This window comes from Diadema setosum, chromosome 7 (genome assembly GCF_964275005.1).
Source record: "Diadema setosum chromosome 7, eeDiaSeto1, whole genome shotgun sequence".
NCBI classification, from domain to species: domain Eukaryota; kingdom Metazoa; phylum Echinodermata; class Echinoidea; order Diadematoida; family Diadematidae; genus Diadema; species Diadema setosum.
The window spans coordinates 40,685,148-40,708,049 of record NC_092691.1 but is presented as its reverse complement, the minus strand read 5'-3'; the positions used below and the strand labels follow the sequence as shown (position 1 = coordinate 40,708,049).

The window sequence follows — 22,902 nt, the reverse complement described above, 5'->3', positions numbered from 1 at the left end:
TATATATATATATATTTATATAGTCAGTCGATACTTCAAACGGAAGTAGAGGAGTAGCATTGTACCTTTACAGATCTTAAAGAAAATGGTAGTATATAAGATGTATCTGACCTTCACTGAAACGCCATACATTGAATGAATCCCATCTTGTTCAAAATTGCTCATTCGTGTGTGATAGGAAATGAGCAAGAATAAAGTGAAGTTATTCCATCGCCGTATCACCGCGATTAGTTGCTGGTTGAGAATGTAAAAACATAAATTAGCAGCGAAAACGAATGAATTGTCTGCCTCTGCAACACGAGAGATTTTTCCTTAGTATTTGTGTTGCCATGGACAACGTGTCCTGGTGTGACGTCATAGGAAGTCATGAAGAGAAGGTATAACAGGTACCCCCACGTACCATATAGCTAGAAATAGCACGTTAGGGAAGAAATACAGAAAACATAAAACCAAGCGTATTGTCATCAGTGTGAAGACAGTATGATCCATCACATACGCGTGTTCTTACCATGCTCTATGGTGGGTGCAGATACTCAAAACTCCAAGTAAGATTGCAATGAAAACTATTTAAGTTGATCCGATGAAGAAAAAAAAAATACGACAGCGCGTCATGAGTTAAATCACACTGTTTGGGTGTGTGAGGAACAACTGGCCGTAATATTCACAACCTCCAAAAACAAAAAAATAGAAAGTAAAAGTAAAAGAGATTTCGAGCGTATAGTCCTTGTTTTGCACTCAATAATGTGTACGAGAAGGATGATTGTGATGTCATAGCCTAAGCAAACACTTCGGTAAATATTTCGATGAGGCCCATCTTTCAGTCATCCAATAAAGTCTGCGTGCGCGCCCCTAATAATCACTCTCAAACGACCTCACTGCATGCCTGGGAAAATCCGCGTGCGGGGTATCAAACGTGCAGTTCAAGGCACTATTACACAGCCATGGAAATCCGTCGATTTTGGGAACGTGACCGAGCCTGTAAATAGCGATTAAACGAGATAATCTTGACATATGGGCAGTCTACTGTCTATATTTGGATACCGGTGTTATCTTTTGTGAACGTGATCTAAAAATCATGCCTGATTCAATGTCGATGTTATGCGTGTATATTTTTGCTTTTTTGCAGACATCCAATAAGTTAGAGAGAAAGAGAGAGAGAGAGAGAGAGAGAGAGAATATTATTCTGGCATGCCTTTTCCGACAAGTGTATTCCTAGAGCACGAATCAACTTTGCATTTAATTCATATGTGCATATTCTATCAATATTTGACCAGAGTCCATTCATAAACTAATTACAGCTGAAAAAAAAAAAGAATGTTCGAATATTTAAATTTTGTCGTTTTGTTCTGGTTTTTGAGATGAGAACATGAGCAGGAGGAGCAATCATCTTACCTTCTCGAAGTTGTAGCAAGGCCATTTTTGAATATTCGATGAGTGAGATTCTCAACTGATTTTTCTATTTCATTTTGTTGTCTATCGCCATGACATAATTATGACTCGACATTTTGACTTGTTTGTGCTGACTTTGTAATCTTTCCTTCTTTTTTTCTTCTGTTACCAGGAATCTGTGTATTCGTTTATCCTCAAGTCCATGATCAGCGCTTCCACTATGGGACTTCTGTTCCTCATTATCATGTATCACACAAGAGAAATCCAGGTAAGCCCTATATATACTTCCGCTTTCTTAATCACTGCCGTGAGCAGCCTCGAGCAGACTTATGCTGCAAGTTGCCGAAATAATCCAGGGCCCCATTGCATAGAAAGATGCAGAAAAACATAAGTCAGGAAACCAACCGTAGGTCAGGTATCGGCCAATCAGAATCGGGTATTCAGAGACTTGTGTTTTATATATGACTTATGTTTATTGCAATTCATTTGCAACAAGGACCAGCTGGTTTTATAGGGCTATATATAAGTTTTCAACGTAAGGGTATTATCGTTTGTATACGATTATTCTAGCCACTGTATTCGTTATGGACATTATCAAAAAAAAAAAAAAAAAAAAAAACTTCAGCATTATTAGCAGTAACCACAAAGGTTATAGACATGCTAATTGTCTAGTGGTGACAAAAGGACATGCATCGATTAAAACGTCGATAACCAATCTTATAACCTGTGAGTTTACGAGAAGCCTTTTTTTTTTCTATTGTCACCACATCTTTTTGAGTTCGGCTGTGACGCCATGAAAACGAAACACCCGCGCATCCTCCCGCGCAGTCTCCTTAAGTAAGATAGTGGGGGGGGGGGGGGGGGGAATAGCGTACAACGTACTCATTACATTCACATGACCTCCAAAAGCCATTGCCATTTCGTGTGTCCTGGTTGGCTCCGGTAATGAAAGAGTTTACTTGGGCAATGGATATAGGAAGGTGATGTGAGGCGTGCGCAGTGCTTTCACCATGACGTCATCACACCTTACTTCACGTCGTCAACAAGGAGCCCCAAAGTCCTCCACGTTGTGTCGCCACTCGTATCGAGTCTCATCTTGGATATGAGTGCATACAAGTTGTCTTAGCTCTCTCTTTTACCAAGGATATAAGTCTATAATGCTGTGTTGTTTTTGTTTACATCATTTATTCCACTGCGTCGGAAACATAAGTATTGATTGGGGGCACAAACAAGCAAGTCACGTGCATTATAATAAAAAATAACGAACAGATTTCATTGCTGTATTACTGCTAGGATTTTAAAACCTCACCATGGGTTTGCTTACTAAAATGTTTTTCTGTCTCCAGTAAAGATTGCATCAATCAGACGTTTTGTGCTGCACGGCGCGAAATGATCGCTAGATGAACAATGGTCTGACTTCATACACAAGCACAAATCCATGTATGGTGTATGTTTAGTCCATGGACGAAAACAAACGCGAAATAGCCGCATTACAGACCCTGCATAAGCTAGCGTGTCACCTTGTGTTCGTTTTTGGATGTTTTAGCAAGATCCAGGATTTAAACCCATCTTTTTGGGGTTCCTGCCAATGAGATGTAAGGCAAAATATAAGAAAAAAAGAATATAACCATTGTATCCGGAGAAACAAACAACAGATATAAAATATTTTCGACGATTACTATGTCTGCTCTGTAGTCAATGAAGCGTTTTTCACAAAACGACCTTGAAATTCCCCAGTGCCTTCATCTTACCTCAGTTTGCGAAATGTATCGTAATTGGTTATCTATTAATTGCATAGCAACCATATAGATGCTATTGGAGTGTTTTTCTTTGGTTAGCTCGGGATCTTACTGTGATTTTGTTTACCAACATTGGTAACATAGGTGAATTTCGAAGATTTAAGTAAAAGAAAATCGAACAACGAAGTGTTCATTTTATGCAAGCGCCAAAATATCCTTATTGGCCTCCAGATGTGCTTAGTTTCTACCTTTGTTCTGTTTCTTGTGTAATAGGTTTTGTTATATCAATGGAATTTTCATGGGCTAATGCTTTTAGGGTGTATGTGCTACCTATTGGCGCCAAGAATCCTATTAGCCTAGAAATATTCTTTGTTTCTTTTTTTTGTGCATAAAATTCAAATGACACGTTCTTACCCCTTTACATTCTCAAAAATGACTGTGAGGCAGGTATAGGTTAAAGGGGTGGTATAGTATTAGTTGAGGTGGGGATTCAGCCTCTAACTTTTTGGGAGATACTTAGAAACCACTTTATGAAATGTTACAGAGCATTCAACTTTAAGAGTACTAGTAATTCGAAGTTTATTTCATGCAAAGCAGTTTTGAAATGGCTGAGTTATCCAAAACAAAGCAGAACAAAACGATTTTGATAAAAGTTGTTCTCACCTTTTGTTAGGATCACTTTGTTTTTTGATATCTCAGCCATTTCAAAACCAATTTCTATCAAATAAACCATAATTGTATGTTTTTTCATATTTCATAAGAGATTTCTTACTAGCTAAAAAAAGATTCCCATCTAAAAACATTGGAAACCTGAAGGCCTTTCTCAACTTAAACTGTACCATTTAAGCCAAGTCATCTCTTGTTACTAAGAATAACAACTTTAACAAACGAACAAACAAGATATGATTATAATTACAAATGTTGTATAACAAGATTCTCACAGACTTGTTTTGGCTGTCTCATAATGCATGTCTCCGATCGTTATACGGGATTCCATAATGTTTGTTTGTTGTTTTTCTTGATATCTTGAGATCATACAAGTATGTTTACTGTCGTTTTTAAAATGCGCATCACGGCATATTCCTACGGCGCGGAGGATGGTTATGGTGGATTTCTTTTTATGGTGACGTTCAAAAAGTGACGTCAAATGCATAGTTCCTCTCTCTTAAAAGCCACCAGTGAAATTCCCTGTAACCTGTTGACCACTTGCGAGTACGTGGGAGGATCGTTTCTGCAGAGCTGCATGAAATGTGACCACTTGGGGATGGTCTCTAGGTGCGGCCGCTATACCCGTGGGAGTGCAGCCGTGGACTGATTACAATCTAAGTATTGATACGCACGCTTTCTGGCGATCCAATTACATTAAGCAATATGGCATGCATAGCTTGGCATGGTGACCCCAGGAGCGTACAAATGCCGCACACCTTACGTCCAATGCGGTTTTAATATCCCGCGTGTTTTTATTCGGTCGAAATGACAAGCAGCCTTCGGCCAAAGATTCACCAAAAAACGGCCGTGTCTTTTGTCTTTAATAATGCATTGCGTCGTTGTTGTTATTTCCATTGAACACGTTGGAATCTTAGTTTCAGCGAATGAACATGTCCTCGTGTTATCCGCCATCAATAACATGAAAGTCTTTTGATATGCTAATTATCTTTCTTTTGTCTAATAGCCCGAGGCGTTGCATTCCCAGCTGCGTACCTTGTGTTTATTTCTTAATATGGCGTAATCAAATTCAGCGACATACACTGACATAAGTCTACATTATATGTCTATCTTTTCTTTTGTTTGTTTGTCCCTATACTGATTTCCCACAAGTAGAATCAACTAGAGTTGTATTCTGTTTTCATACTCAAACACTGGTGTGCCAATTCTCTGAAAGGCAATATTTATCATCTTGCACACATGATTATGGACCCTTTTTTTACGCGAGGGCTTTGGACATTGTATACGACGCTGTGGGGTTTTTGTGGCTTTAATATCGGCATATCAAAGCACACAAAGAGTTTGTAAGACATCTTTTTGGATACAGGATAACGCAGTATTATAGGCAACGTCTCATAGATATATTTAGAATAATAATAAGAGTTTGGTAAATCCCATGGGGCAAAGCACGTTTCATTTGAACTACAGAAAATTCACAGCATAAAGGGCTGTGGCCACCACTTTCTGTATTACAGACGCCTTAGTAGATGATGACGATGGTTTCATAGTTTTGTCTCAATGTATTGGATTTTGACTCAAATATGTATATAAAAAAAGAAGCTACAGTAAGGGAGCAGTACGTTGTTGTGGTTAAATCAAAACCACAACGGCTACACAGTTGCAAGCTGTTCATAATCCTATGAGGATAGAGAGAGAATGAGGTGGGGGGGGGGGGGTTGATCGGCTCGTAGATTCCTTGCTGGCTTCCACAGTATGCGCGCAGGCTTTTGGCATCTTAACTTTTGTTTCCACACCTGCCAACTTTTCCATTAACTTCCTTCTTAGACGTGTTTTCCGTACTAGCTGACCAAAGTGGCCATGTGAGCCCATAAAAGCCTTCACCGGAAAAGAAGACCGACCCACTTAGAAGGCACCGGGAAAGGGGCCGCTCCGCTAAAGGTTGCCGTATGCCGCATTTCTCTCAGCTGGCCCGCCGTTTAATGCATTTATGCATACACGCGAATTTCTTGAACACTAGCACACCGAGTGGGTAAGGTGTAAGAATGGTGCGATAAAGGACGTTTCGTGGCTGTCTTCATTTTCGCTAGGGCCACTCTGTTCTTGAGGTGTTGGGTTGGCGGGGGAAATTGAAGGAGGATGAATTTCTGCCTCAGTGGCAGCGACTAAATCTAATTCAATAGTTCATGTTTAAAATTCACAATATCCCAAAATGTCAAGTGGGCCCATAATAGTTATGTGTGTGTGTGTGAGTGTGTGTGTGTGTGTGTGTGTGTGTGTGTGTGTGTGTGTGTATGCGTGTGCGTGCGTGTATATTCTTTAAGGTTGAGACACTTTATCATTTACTCCTTAAAATGAGAACGCTTAAAGTAATGCAAAGTTTGTTTTTTGTTTTTTTGGTCATTCTATAAAGCAGTAATATGGATTTTTCATATATGCTACTGCCAAAACCCTTTACTACAGAAAACGATATCGAAATGTTTTCGGAAAATTTCTTTTTTTATTATTTCTATTTCTAATTCTGTTGTGCAAACAGTCGAGTGGGATTATCACAAAAATATCAAGAACGATATGACCTCAGTTAATTTCATATTTTGTTTTTTCACGGCAGTACGAAGGGGGTGTAAGTGGAAAAAATTACTTTGTTTTTGTCGCCTTTCTCACGGTTGCATAATGATAATAATATATCGTATTTAAGGTTACTGCTCCCTTGCTCGTTTGGCATAATTCCCTAAAGCCGGATTTGGTTATTGTTAGTAGTGGAACGGGTGTTGAACTGACCTGTAGACACGTGCTCTGGGGACCTCCCTCGGGGCTATAGCCGCGATCACATCATGTATCCATGATTAAAAAGCAAACGAACAAACAAAAACATGTGTACATGTAACCTAACATTGGAGAGTTAATCTTGGTATTAAAGACAACAGATTGTTCATAACCATTACGTACACATATCACACACACACAAACACAAATACACACGGTACACAAACACATACACGCATGAATATAACTATCGGGCCTACATATGATACACATACGAAACAAACAGGCAAAAACGCAAGCTTACACTTTACATACCAAGAACTTCACCGACATGAACTTTAAAAAGTTTACTAAAAAGAAACAAAGATATTTTCCTGTAGATTTCATACGTTGCACCTGTGTCGTACCATAAACAACAGTTGAAAACAAAAAGGAAGCGTCCATTCTTGAAAGGAGGTTGTAAACAGAACAATAAAATAAATCGAGAACGTAAAAGTGTCTTTGTGATAACCTTTCGAGCCTTACCGCAAGCGATGCTGCTCTATAATGGCTTCAGAGTCATGTGTTAGAGCCGTGTAGAAGCCGACCACAAATTTAATGGTCTCTGGGATAGAGGCCAATGAACTTTGAATAGCCATTTTTCACCTCACTGAACCTCTCGAAATGTCAAACAGACCCAATTTTCTCTTCCAGGTAATAAACAGGAAACTTCTGGTTTTCTAGCATGTCTAGCTTATTTACATGAATGCTTGCGAGTTATATATATATATATATATATATATATATATATATATATATATATATATATATATATATATATATATATATATATAACTATGCATGAGTCATGAAAATTGTTATTAAGTAATGATTATGAAAGGCTAAATTGAGCAACTCACTCAATAACTTGTTTAACAAAGTACGGGACATACATCTCGTTTATTAGGATGAGATTTTTAGCATCAAAACTAACACTAGTTACCCGGAGGAAGCAAAGATAATCACGAGACGATGAAGTAATCATCTGGACCAGGAAAATACTCTCCACTGGTTAACTGTATTTAAAAAAAGGAACAGGAAAATTGCCATTGTTAACACACCTGTCGAGTATTGGAAACTGGGGAAACGGAGAACTGAAACAGAAATGTTACTGTATAACTGCTTCGAAATTAGATTTGAAATCTTGTCATCACGTACGTCGAGTTTTATAATGATCAGTCGCTCAAACGAGTGAAGAGGCAGATATACAGCAAAAAGATAATAATAGATGAGGAATTTTGTGATTAAACTGTAACTTGATTATAAAGAGGCAGGCAAGATATAATGTTGAGCATAATAATGTTGCATTATAGATAGCTCAAACAAGATGCAGCGCATTGAAGACACGACTTATTCAACTTCGACCTCAGACAGAAATGTCATGAGAGTACAATAATGATATGACATCCCACGCAGTGAAGAATCGCTGTGAGCATATCAGATGCGTGCAAATTATAATCCCAATGCAGTAAGAGACTGGTAGACAAAGTCTATCTTGCGAAGTACTGTAGTCAACGAATGGGACATAAGGTCACGCTAGCCAGGCTGTGACACGTCCTCGCTCATCCAGTCGCTTTTTTGCGATGAGTTCCTCAGAGAAATCGATCAGAAAAATACCTCTCTCTCCCTCTCTCTCCTTCTCTTTCTCAATTCCTTGGAGGTAGCACGGGGCATGATCCACTGAGTGGTAGCGGACTCGGAACCCAGGAGGCCGGGCCGAACAGTGAGGAAAATGCTGAATAAAAAATGAATTAAATAGATTAAAGGGTACACACGGCAAAACACGCAGGATCATATCACGTGATTTCTTAAAAGAGGGAGTAGGTTTTAGACAAGCTCGGTGGCGGAGCGGGGACTGACTTTTCAAGTGACAAGCTGAATTTTTAGGCGGCTGTAGAAGAATATTTTTCTCTCCCGAATCCTTTACTCACGTCATGGTCGTTCAATCATTCTGATTAGTGGTCCTACTCCGATGGGGTTTAAGCCCCAGCCTAAATTGACAACCTAACCTCAGGAGTTGGAAGGACGTACAAAGAAATGATGCATGATCGAAGGCGTCACCCATCCAACGTACATAAAGGTACGCTCTCGTCCTCTCCCCAAACCGTTTTCCTGAAAGTTATTTTCCCCCTCAATATTAGCACAAATCTCCATGCAGTGGTAATGACCCAAGTCTTGCATAAAGCGGTGTGAGGCTGCGTACGAGTGTATGAAATATTTGGACTGAGATATTTTCTTATACTTCATCAACCTTTCACTTAACTAACACAACAATACAAAGACCGATTCAGTTTTGAAATGGCAAGATACAGAATTCAGTGCAAGCTTCCTTTTTTTGCATGTTTCCAGTATATATATACATATATATACGTATATATGTATATAATATATATACGTGTATATATATATATATATATATATATATATATATATATATATATATATATATATATATAATATGCATATAATATATATATATATTTTTTTTTTCTATACTGATTATTCAAACTCACAAACTCACAAACTGCAGATGCAGTAATTCCATGCAGGATCTTGTTTTCTATTTGCCAGTTATCATAAATACAATAATTCCTTTTGTATTTTACTCATTCTGTGTCTAAAGTATATCTAGGCTTTGTTCAGGGATTACTGGTAATTTACATTATGTTGGTCTGTAAGGGTGAAAGAGACAGAGAGAGGTCAAGAACTAGAGATAGAGAAAGCTTGAAAATGGTCCCTCAGACAGGTCAGAATCTGTCAGTATTTTTTTTTCTGCTTCGTACCGATTTAGTTTGTAAATTTTACATTTATTATTCATTTTACTGATGCTGAAATCATTTAGTCCTCCCTATGTTTCGTAATATTGAAAAGATTGATTCGCTTTAGGTTTTTACTTTTGTTTTAAGGTTAAGGTTAAGGTTAGTGCTGCAAACCGCTGTTTTTTTTATACCCTTGCCTTTCACTCCACATCATGTTCCCATCCAATTTGGAGTGTTGACATGTATCACTATTCAAATAGTGAAGTCCTCTTTTTTTCCAACTTCTCTCTCCCTCTCTTCTGCCTCACATGCACACACACTCTCTCCCTTCATCTATTTATGTCTTCCTCTTTCCCTCACTTTGTATTTTAGCATCTTTAGGGTTGATATACGAGGCCTACATTGTCGATTGTACTCGGCTCCTGTGTCGAATTCTGATTCTGATATTGACTTTCTATGCATCTGACCTTATCATGGGGTGTTCCACCAAAATGTAATGGGGGGAAATGACAATTTGAGTGTCTTTTATTGATTTACCGAGCCCATACACACGAGGAAGATGATACGAACGACCCGGTGAAAGTTACGCTCTAACTACTTTATGTACATCATTTACATGGCATGGTTCTCCCAACAAGAAAAGAAAAAACTAAACAAAACAAACAACAACGAAGTTAAAGGTTATTGATTTTGTGTTAAGTTAGAAAGCATGCAACATATTTTATTTCGACCATAATTTTATTTTCTACGCACAATCCGTGACAATAGCAAATGCGAAAACAATAGGAGAGCAACATCGCAGTATAGTAGACGCAACGATTTTTTCGAGAGAAAAAGAAAGGGTTAAGTTGACGTACACACACACACACATTTGCACATACACACACACTCATTTGCACATACACACACATGCGCGCGCGCGCGCGCACACACACACACACACACACACACTCACTCCCTCACACACACCCCCCACTCTTGAACGTATACAAGGTCCTTGTGCACACGTTATCATTATGCAGAATGTATGCATATTACATACAGAATAACCATGAAGCGTGCTCAACTGGCTTCTATGTATACGAGTAAACCATCCCGCATATCTTTTAATGGGAATACAGGTCCGCAGTCCGGGACTTTCTCTCTCTGCACAGGTATATCGGACCCCTATATCGCCATTACTGCGATTGTCAATACAAAAATCTGCGAACATAATTTGTTCATTGTCTTTGTTAGTTTTTTTCGATATGTACGAGGTTTTTATATTTCTATTCTGTCCAAAAAAAAAAAAGAGAGAAAAAAATCATATCATTATTCATGAATGTCACAGTTACAATCATGTTTATGCATGTCTATGTATATGAATGTAAATGAATATTATACACAATATATATATATAGCATAACATGTAGGCCTATAACTTTGGGATTTTTTCTTTTTTTTTTGATTGCCAAATCTTATGGGTAGGCATTTTTTTTTCAATATTTCCAATCAATAGTGATAACTGTCTCACGGCAGTGAAGTGCAGAGTATGTAAGTGCAATTAATCAATCAATGACGATACCATTTTGACAGACTCCCGCCATTACCCCATTAGAACAATGGCAGGAATACGAGATGTCACGCTGAGATTAGAAGTGCAGACATTATTCCAAAGAGTAAGTGCTCATGGGCATTTTAAGGGTTAATTGAAGATTGTATGGATTGATGCCATTACTTCGTCTTTCCGTCTGACGGTATCGGTTCAACTACATCCGTCTTCATCCGATGTCGCTGGCCTCGATTTCTGTTGCTATGGTAACTCCTCCAGGGCATCTGTGTCTTTGTGCGCGTACTGAGCCTTTCAATGTCCCTCACTTTGAACACAGCTTTGGCTTGTTATCTATTTTCCATCTTGTCATTATTCATATAGAAACATGTCAAACTGAAAACACTGCTGTTATCGTGTCAAAGTAATGAGAACGTAATTTAGGTCAAGCTTTGATTTTACCCTATCAATATTATGTTGCCTGGGTCAGACAGCCTTCTTATGACAGATATCGGATGTAATGTTTGCAAATTATAACCTGTACTTCATTTTATTATCTCTAATTAATGTTACCGGATGATGATGATGTCTGTGGGTTGAAGCTAATCTAAGCAGTTGGAAACTTTCGGAAGTCATCCTTACATCACGCTGTCGATTAATTATTCTGTCTAATTACCTTCAGGAGCCCTCAATTTCATTCCGAGTAAATCTCATAATTGATACTGGCTACATCAATTAATGTGGCCTCACCGGAAGAATTGTCCACTCTCCACCCATCCTGGACACAAAGGACGTTACACTTTAAGCGCATGTTCCTCCCTCCCGCCTGTCTCTTTTTTTTTTTTTCATTCCCGCTTTTCCTTTCTTCTGTTCTGCTGGGTTTTGTTTGTTTGTTTGTTTGTTTTTTGCTGGTATCTGTGTTAATCTTTGATGGTTACTCTCCAATAATTAGATAATTGTTCGAACATGTTATTTTATTTCATGTTCCCTTACTGGAATATTACTGAAACTGAAAGTATTAGGCATTTCTGCGGAGTCACGTGGACTTGGTGGAAATTATTTTTATTAGGGTGGGGGGGGGGGGCGGTGCAAGACACTAACCTAGGTTTAGCTTATTCATTCGGTACACCTATTTATCACCAGCGATACACCACGGACAGATTGGTGCCAAAGTTCTTTCACTAAGCAACGTCACGTATTATCCGCAAGTTGCTCTCCCACAGTTATAGGTTTACGCAATATCGCGCTGAAGCGACCGACCACTCTGTTGCCTTGCAGTGAGTTGGCTGTGAAAGTTCTATCTGATGTGGCTCCAAAGGTCTCTTTCCTCACAGCCAAAAGTGGGTGCGTCTCTCTTTATCCATTTTGTGCACTTTTTGTTCTTCTTGTTTTTGCATCACTTAGCTATGCTCAATTTCATCACGCAGCTTATTGTAGCAACCCAGCAGAAAGGATGTTATTGCAACTGATTGATACATATTGCCCTTCACGGACGTATAATTAGCACCGACTATTTAGTGTTTAAGTAGTAGCCATGATGTAAAAAAAAGAGACATGAACAAAGATAGGGTTGGACTCGAACCACATATCTCCTGATTAATAGACAGGTGTTGTATCCACTGGTCAAGCTGTAAACTGATCAAAGCGTCTGAGACCAGCGGGGCATCTCATCTATAGCGTTTGGTCAGATTTTTTTTTTTTGTTAAACTGTTGTAAGCTACTGAAATGTTGCATCTGATTGTCTGAGAGCAAATTTGTCAGGGAAAAAAAAAATCCGATAAAACGCTTCACGAAATGCCCCCAGGTCTTTATGAGAAATACCAGCCTGTTAGCTTGTGATAGTCCGATACTCCGCATGCACACGCTTATAATAACAAGCAACCTCTGTATAGTTCCATATCACCATGGCGGAGGTAGGACGGGAGACCAATTTCCCGTGTTTTTGTAGCGTTTCAGCGCACGGATTGTCTGCATACTCCGTATTGTCTACAAATTTATTTAAACCGAACATAAACTCAATCTCACATCGCTCTTTCATAATATGAAATCTAGTGTTTGCAGAAATTTCATTTGGTTACCGAGGGCTGTGAAAGGTCGCCTACGTCATCTACAGAAAAACAGTACTACTGTGCTTTATTTCCCCCTCTGTTGTTGTTTTTTTTTTCCTCGGGAATTTCAGATGAAAGACTTAGAGTTACAGATTACATATTCAAATAGTGTAAGAGTAAATAGTCTTACTAAATAAATGATATATCAAGATTGTAAGTCTAGGCCTACTGGCTATATCTGATGATATATTCGCATGTTACTTTTTTCTCCTTTTACGCCTTCTTCTTCTGCTTTTCCAATCTTCTTTTTATTACCTAAGCAAATTCAGCAAGACACAAAGTCATGTAAGGATGTAGCAAGTATCTGCTACCTATTCAATGTACTTTATAGGCATGTGCAGGTTTAACATATCAATGGCTTCTAAAAATAACATGCACCCTATTCCCTTCACAGATATGCATTAATGGGACTGCGCACAGGGTTTGTCGTCGTTGTTTATTTCTTTTTTCCTTAAATTCTGAAAATAATCCATACGACCGCATCAGTGTCATCATTGACATCGTGCGCAAATCAATCTCGTCTCCTGAAAAGGTCCCTCGAGTCAAGTCTCATCTACATAATGCTTGTCACGTGACCAAGATTTGTCAAGAGGCATTAGCACTTTGATCACCACGGTTAAAAAGGTCACGGACGAGCGGAAACCCCTCCCCCACGTCCACCGCCACCACCACTACCACGATCCCTGCGTGTAGATACACTTGACGACTATTGGTGAGCTCGCCGCTCCGTTCTCCCGAGTTGCAAAGGTTAATTATGATTAGTGAAAGACGCGAGTCTTTTGTTCTTCCCTGCTCTCATCTGCTTAAGTACCACACGTCAGTCTTTGCCTCAGCGGCTGCATAAATTAGATCAATGCGCCGTAAAAAACCGCCTTCCAACATCTCGCAAGTTCATTATAGTGACCTATCACTATGGCGATTTTCCTCCTTATGTTAATTTATCCTGTTCGATAATTTTGTCATCATAATTTCAGCGTTGGTTTTTGTCATTTTGTTAGTCTGTTTGTTCATTCAAAAACATCGGAAATGAAGTATTGATAGGCATGGAAAAATATTCCTACATTTTGTTTTGTTGTTGTCGTTGTTTTAGTCTCGTCATGTCTTGTCCATTTTAGACACACTTTTTGCAAGAGATAGAAGTCTGTCCGATTGATTTTAAATATGCGAAAAGACAATCCTCTTAACAGCCAGTGACAGCGCTGAGCTGTAGGCGACATTAATTTTGAGTCAGTACATTGGTATTAATTTGTATTCGTTACTTTTAATTCAGTATCAAGGGCGACATCCCACTTTGTATGCATCATAACTGCGTCAAAGGGGGCTGTGGGGAATCGTAGATCTTTTGTTGAACATTGTTTCAGTTAATCTGTACAACTATTACAATTTTGTAGTGTTCGTTCTTATTATCACACTAACCAGTCCCGCCACTGAATCACTGAATCACGTCACTGAATCTAAATCTTTTATTGCACAACACAAAGCGTGCCTATACATTGCGGATTTATGTGGCGCATTCTTTGTCATTCTGTAGAGTAAATTGTTCTTTCGATATGATTAACCACGATTAAGTTTGGCCATCAGCTTGTTTCGATTGCCGTAATGATATAATCTTTTCCCCAGCCTACAAGGAACTGTGGGTTCTGAAATTACCTCTCTCACACAGCGCTGAGAACATAAACAGACGGACAACATAAACAGACGGACATACGTAAAACAAAATACGAGTGCAAGCAAACAATAATGTCACCTTATCTTTCCTTTTGAAGGAACGCATAATGATAACTTGTGCGTCATGGAGTATTAAAATCTCCATTGCTGTGCAGCATTATTTTCAGAGACTGCAATGCATGAGCGTTCTTTGAGAACTTTGTTTTTCAGATCCTTGTAACATTTTAAAGAAACCTTTGTGCTAGAAATACAGTGCAGCGTGGTTGTAGAGCACATTGCAAACTTTGATGTGGTATGATTTTTTGGGCAATGCTATGTCTTTTTTTCTTGCAAATGGCGAGTATTTAACACATAACCCCAGAATGGACTGCACAGTATTGGCCTTGATTACGCATACTTTCATTAATAGGTCTGAGAGACGTGACTTTTTGAAAAAAAAATAGCTATGACAGAAAATAAGAATATACTAAAAAAAAAGTTTATAAAAGTGTCATGGCCTCACATGAAGTATTCCGTTCAGACGGACAATGAAGAAAGGTTAATGAAGAAAGGATAGACACAATTCGGATTATGGTTGATTTAACAGGAGATGATTTCTATGTTTAGCTTTTGGCACCCAAAATGTTGTTATTATTGTTGTTGTCGTTGGTGTTGTTGTTATTGAGTTGCTGTGTTTGTTTATTTTGCTCGTTTTGCGCGGAGTGATATCAAGTGATCCCGCCCAAGCAAGAATACTCAGGAGTATACTATCGAAGAAGGGGGGGGGGGGGTGGGAGGTGGTAAATTAGAGCAGAAGAATCCATACCATCTCTATAATCTAATAAGAGCGGAACCCTTGGTCAAATCGAAAAGAAATAAGAATCCCCCGATCACATTAGCGATGACTGTTAACAAAACACTGGCAGAAGATTGTCCATAGCCCGAAGTGTACAGTTTAGTGAAGTGGAAGATTTTATATAGCAGTTCGTGCTTGGGCTGCTGGGAATACCATTGCACCGAACCATTTACCTCCGCAGACAGAAATGTAGTCTACGCTCCCAGCCACTACTCTTAGTTGGTAGTGATGCGACCAGGAACTCTTTTCGCGTAGGCAGGAAGTTATACTTATAGCAATAATAACACACACACACACACATACCCACACAAAAGAAAATAGTAACGTTAATAGCAGATTAAAGTGAAAAGTTTACCAAAGTTTCAATCTTTGTGCACAGTGCATCACAATCAAGTAGTTTTGCAGTGGTTTGCTGATCTCATTTCTAGATAAATAAGTGACATTTATCTTGTAAAATTAAGTATATTAGCACATATACATATGTATAACATGTATATATATATGTATATATATATATATATATATATATACGTCGGGAATATGTAGTTTGTTGAGGATTGAAAAGTGCTCAATGCTGTAAAGCAGAGCATATTAGGCGTACCTGTGTTTTTGGTGCCTTGTCTGCTACCAGCGGTTTCACGCTGTCGCGATCCTCAGGCAGACTGACAAAGTGGTGTCTTTCTGTGCTCATGTGGCGCGGTGGATCGGTTTGACGCATGGATGATTTTTCTTTTCCGGTGTCTGCATTTGGATATAAGCTCGGTCCTTATATATATATATATATATATATATATATATATATATATATATATATATATATACCTATGTGCGGCATAGAGTCGTGAGATGAACGCAACATCCCAAAAAGCCTAGTGCAAATGTCCTGCCTTTTGCTGTTCCCTGTGCTGCAATGTGAACCTCTGCGTATAGGTTGCAATCTCGGAGTCATATTGAACTACGTATATTTTTCATCTGATGAAGATGTGAAACTACTATAGGATTTCCACGCATGCATCATGACATGTTATGTAATGTACCTGGATCATTACAGCATAAAAAAGCGTCCAACCATCATCAGATCATCAACTGCTTATGGACAGATCAGCAATGAAGATTCTCTTCTCCGTACACTGTGAGACATTTACAATCAATGTCTCCTCTCCCCTCCCTATCTATCATATGAATACACATTAATCTATTAAGAAAATGATCTTCCTAAAATGACACCCCTTTATACTTATTTCACGCATATGTTTATTTGTTTATCCATCCAATCTTTTTCCTCCTCTTGCTCTCTCTTTCTCTCTCTTTCTCTCTCTCTCTCTCTCTCTCTCTCTCTCTCTTCTCTGTCAAGCAACTGGCGCGAGACATCAATGTTCTCTTTCAATTTCACCTTCAAGTTTGCTCTAATGTTTAAGGCATCCCGTTCCATAGAAATGCGCCCACTTCATTTCCCGCCCAAAGCGCATGCAAGGCATGACCAAGCACCGCACGCAAACACACGCAAAGTTTGGAAAATATAACAAATTTGGGTTTCGAGAGTAATTCTATTTGCCTCTACCTGGTGTATCTGTTGAAATTAGAAGGCTGACGTCATTGATAAGCTGCCGCACACTCCTGTCTTCTAGCTGCCGTCCGCCTTGGCCAATATCTTCATGTTCTCTTTGCAGTTCGTGTATGCAGGGAGGCAGTGTGTGTGTGTGTGTGTGTGTATGTGTGTGTGTGTGTGTGTGTGTGTGTGTGTGTGTATGTGTGAGTGTGTGTGTGTGTGTGTGTGTGTGCTTCTCTCTCTGGTTAAATGCCACGGGGTATCTCGCGCTGCGGTAAATACTTATCCAGAGAAAATATGGCGTAGGTAACTACTTGGACCAATGTGTGGGAAATAAACACGATGACATCACGCTTCAGGCTGCATAAGTGCCGAAAGTTACATAGAGCTGACAATGTACTTGAATGGGTATTTCAGCCAAAAATTTTGTCTTCTCTGATTTATGTCGGATAGATGGGGATTTAAAGGGCAAGTTATTTCAAAATGTTGCGAGCACTCGAAAGCATTTCAATGAGCAACGATACCCTACAAACTATTGAACTACGACAATACTTAACAAACACGCTTATGTACCGTGTATAGGAATGCAAATTTATTGGGCAATCAGGTCATTAAAGAGGAATGGGATTCGTGGTTAGACCACGGTAATTCATATAGACGGGAGAAGGGCGAAGTCAGGTTGTTGAGAGAGGGGAAAAAACAGTGTTTAGGTGAAAATACATACACTTTAATCTTGTCTAGTTCTTAGTGAAGAGTAACAAAGGAAATGAAACAAAAATAAATCTTATTATGACAATCTTACATATGACATACGCAAATACAAAGCAAAGACATTAAATCCATGTCCAACTATATATCTTTATTTTTCATCCTTTTTGATGTATTTTAGCGTTTTCTTGATAACAATGACTTACGTGATTCGCTTATCGATAGAAAAAAAAATGGCAGAGGGTGTTATGAAAAGAAACAGCGAGTTTGTTGACCACCACCCTATAGAATGCCATGTTATTGATAAACGAATGGTATGAAAAGAAAGAGAGGAGTGCCACATGTTTTTCCAGCTAGAAAGCGGCAACGATGGGAAACGATGCGAAGTGTAATACGTAGCTTTTCTTTCAAGGCCGTCCTAATGTTGTTGATGTCTCGTCAAACTTTCGGATTAAATCCAGGGGCTAACACACATTGTTCCGCACGATGACGTCGCGCAATCAATGTGCTCGAGTGCCTGGGAGCGAGGCAGTATGACGTCACGCAGAGGGCTTTGGAAATCGATCGCTTAGCCTGCGCGCGGCATGAGTCCGAAAGCCGACGATAATGATGACCTGATGGTAGGACCTCGTGTTTTTAATCACACGGCTTCGGAGAGCCCGAGTTAGACGCTGATCAGTCGTTTATTCAGGCCCTGCTCTTTAGGGATCTCTCTCCATCTCTCTGTCTTTCTCTCTCTGTCCCCCTGTCTTTCTTCTTCTCTCTCTCACTGCAGGTCCTCTGCCCCTCCCTCTTGTTTGCGCGTCTTTGTAGAGAGTCGCACAAGATAAACACACTACCCGTCTCTCTGTGTGTCCCAGCTTGCTGGGTCAAGGCCACGGGCTGCGATGGCGAGACGTAACGTAAGCCTTGTGTTTGCTCAGGAATTTATGGCGTCATATTGGCCGATAGCTGTCATCACAAACTATCTTTTCCTCCTTTACCCCACCCTTCCCTCTCTCTCTCTCTCTCTCTTCAGCTTTTCTATATCTTTGCATTATCACTGCTTCGTTTAACTCTGTCATCCCCCTACTCTGTCACCCGATTTTTTTTTCCTCGTCCTGTACTGCAAGTCCTAGCGTGCAGGCAACCCACAAATAGTACACATGAACAGTATGAATGTTGCTCCAGTATCTGTGACGTCATAGCTTCATCTGCTTACGCATGTCATGTCGTTGTCAATGCCGAGTTTTGAGCGATTCGCAAACCCTCGTATCAAGGTCCTGACTCATCCCATTCGTAACCGGTTTACCCATTAGCTCATGTACAATGGATGTATGCATAAAAACAACTCTTCCTAGCATACATAAATAGGGACATGCATGCATACATTTGTACGTATAATCGTTGCGTAACAAACTTTACCAAAATCAGTCAGTCACTTTATGGTGAGAAAGGGATTTTAAAAGTCCCACAGTAGTGCCTACTCCCGCTTTTCCCAAGCTCAGTATATACTGCGGTAACCATGACATTTGCTCCTGCGACAATTTCTCCCATGAAATATCTTCCCGCTTTGCCAAAGATGATTTTTACCCACAAACATAGCCCTATTAAACCCTAATCCTAATCCTCACATCAAACTAAACCTAAAACCCTCTCACAACCCTAACCCTAAGCCCTTGGAGGAAATATTAGACCGGAGCAATTGCCGCAGGAGTAAATGTCGTGTCACCGTTGGTCAGATGGGCTTTGAATATGAAATAGTGATCAGGGTTCAAGTGAATTATTTCACTTTGTTTGGTCTCCCTCTGTATGTGTGTATGTGTGTGTATTTGTTTGTCTGTCTGTCTGAATGTCTGTCTGTCTCGATCCCTCTCAATTCCGTTTAAATTGGCTCAGATAAACTTTTAGAATCAACCAGTATTCTGGAAAATCTCAAAATAAGAGGTATATGACATTTAATGGCGTCTATTCCTGCCTAGAGTCGCTTTCGGCGTTTGTCCTTTCGAAATGCAAGTCTGAAGCAATAGTGGCCATGCACCCAGCACACTGAAAATGTCAAAAGAATTTCATGCACTATACAGGCACATTAAGATCGCTGAAACGGTTGTGTACAATGAGGGGCATAGCATTACAATGCGTAATGAATGCAGTAACGAGTGTAGGGCACTTCGAGTGCGCACACACATCAAGTATTGTTGTGCAAGGGTGTGCATAGCTGAAGTAATTCGCCTAATAGCCGGCAATGGTCTATTTTTCTTCTGTTCAGTCGAATTGCATCGCAGTCTCCTTGGCAGTCGCTACAAGGATTCTCGCATATCGTATCGTAAAATGCTGGCATAGCTGGGACCAGTTGTTGTGTGGTGCGTGTCATGTGGAAAACGCAGATGACTCATAAAAAGAAAAGATATTCCTGTCGCCACAGTTGACGCCCATTTTATGACGTTTGACCTTCCCTGCACTTTAGGAAAGCCTTTTGCCATTACCAGAGTCAATTTGACGTGTTCTCGATTGTCTGCACAAAAGCCTCGTCTGAATGCCACATAGTTGTTGTTGTTGTTTTTTGTAACGTCTTTCCTTAAGGTACATTCTGCCTCTAGGTTGACGTACTTGGCTAGAATTGCTGTATTTTTTTTTTGAGAGAGAGAGAGGGAGAGTAAATGTGAATTCAAGTCTGAACATAGGTAACTGGTAGGGTATTCTATTTCAAACTGTATTTTCATCCATTGCTAACCGTAACAGCTGAACAAGAGTGTTTATAAGATGTCAAAATGGAGACACTGGCTTTCCTGTCAGTTTAGAAATGTACCCACCTAGTTTCACCATTACACCACGGACGTCCCTTAAAAGCAATTCTGTGTTAACACTGCTCTTACCATGTTTCTTCATATTAATCAGGTATTCATTAAAGGGGAAATTTCAGACGATTTACGTAATTTTAAATCTGGTAGTACATAAATCGATTGTGCCATGTATTGATTTGTGGAATTCGTTATCGTCCCTGAGCACTCAAACCAATAAGCTGAAAACCAAAACATTCTTAACAACAAGGATGATGACATAGGAGGCTCACATATTCCAGTATTTTTAGCCAATATAATTCTATTACAATACCATTTTTAAAAACAATTTCACCTGTGCAGAATTAATGCATAATTTCTTTTGTTATGCTTCCTTGAGCATCCAATCATGCATTCTTATGTGAAGCTCCTATGTCATCAGCCTCGTTCGTTGCGCTTTGTTGTGAATTTTATTGTTGTGAACTTATTCCTTATCTCAATCACTATAAATTCTGAAAATGTTTATTCAGTATAACAAATTCATTTAATATGTTCAAATGCAGAAGTCTGAAATTCGTCCGGAGGTCCCCTTTAAACGTTGACGCACTAGATTATAACACAAACGCATAAACGCACACCCACGCGCACTCACTCACACACATGGCATTCAACAGTCGGCATATTGCAGTCAAATATGCGAACCAAAACTTAAAAAGGACAAGTTAATTTGCGAAAAGTGACATTGACATTTACAACGTTGAGTGAATTTTCTTTTCCAACATTTTTTTTTTTTTTTACCTGAATATTACAAGAAACAATGACAACTATTTCTCCCCAGAGCAGAGGAAAAACCAGGACACAGTATTGGTATTTGATATCGCCATAACCTAAGAGTATGCAGGTACTTCTTGGACGGGGCAATCGTGGCGGGCGTATCTCGCGGTGGCAATTTGTAAATAGCACGCTTGGTTTGCTGGTGAAGTAGACCGTGAGAGAACTGGGCGGGCAAGGGGCGAGCACACCCAGACCCAGCAAAGGTCAGCGCCTGTCTGTCCAGGCTTCTTTGGGCCGGTATGCGGGCGTGCTAATGTGGTTAACATGATTTTCATAACGCTTCACGGCCCCAGATTCAATACTAGTAGCTCGCTCGTGGTCCTTGCGCGTGGTGCGGTGTCTGACGAACTATCAGCACGAAATGTCCTTTTAGAATTGATACCATAGGCAACAATGTTTATGCGGACACACCCGCTTCTATTAACGTGATAAATTGTCACATTGCTAATAAAAATTAATGACTACTGTAATATCTTCTTAGCTAATCTTGGCGCAAGGTGTCGCTGAGAGCAAAGATCCTACAAAGATTTGAGGACTTAAAGGTACTGTTTATCATTGGGAGCAGTGATTTATGAAATTGAATATGCGTTTTATCACATTTGATGCATTATGTGTAGGACATTTGTCTCACAAAACATCCTACAACATAAAAATTTCGCAATAAAGCCTAAATGTAAGGAGATATCCTTACTTTTTTTTCTCAATAAACCGTAACCATAGACGATTTATTCTAAAAAACAAACAAACAAATATTTCAACTATTGTTCACATTTTTCATACTTAAAAGTACTTAACATTGATTATACTGATTAACATTTTTACTTTCGTTGTTTTTATCCCTAACTCACATTTTAGAACTATTTCGAAACACTAAAGCTGGGTGTTCCATCTGCTGATGGTAAATAATGCATTTAAGAGGAAAGGAAATGTGACATATAGGAATAAATGATGTAGTCAAAGTGAGCAGATATAATTTGTTCACATCTAATTTAGATAGTAAATGGTATTGTCGACCTTAGTTGCAGCTGTTGCTTCAGATTTCGGCGGAAGCTAGCTTCCTGCTTCGCACTATAAACATAAGTGCATTAACCAAACATACATACATGTTAAAACATACGCACATCACACACACACGCACACACACACACACACACAATCAAACAAACGTATATTATGCACACACGTAATCGCTCAGAATTGCAATATTCGAATGGCACACCAATTCTTGCGCTGTAATAAGCAAGTTCTTTCCTTTCTCCCAACGAACATTCCACACATACCACATTGAAGAGTTCCACATACGTAACCCTTAAGCCATAAGCAGTGCAACATGCATTGTACTAGACTTAGTCCCCAGGCGCTCGATCAAATGCATTTTTGTCTCTTGTGCGTGGCATTTACACCTTGTGGAGGAATTAAGTACTTATTCCCTGGTGGATACGCCTGCTAAAACAGGGCCATGACCTGTCAATAAGTGTGTCACCTATCTTCCGCTGGCCACTCTACGTTTCTCGAAAGTTCTATCCGTACATTATACGCTCGTATCGAAAGTAAATGC

The 22,902-nt window shown here is 39.4% G+C and overlaps 1 protein-coding gene across 1 annotated transcript in view; it reads left to right on the top strand.

The window, feature by feature from the left end:
• The window catches only part of LOC140230806 (uncharacterized), a 114,412-nt gene that overhangs the window by 47,361 nt on the left and 44,149 nt on the right, over positions 1–22,902 (top strand). The window contains exon 2 of the mRNA XM_072310948.1: positions 1,562–1,657. Within this exon, the coding sequence (XP_072167049.1) occupies positions 1,562–1,657 (96 nt within the window). The remainder of the gene's footprint in view (positions 1–1,561; positions 1,658–22,902) is intronic.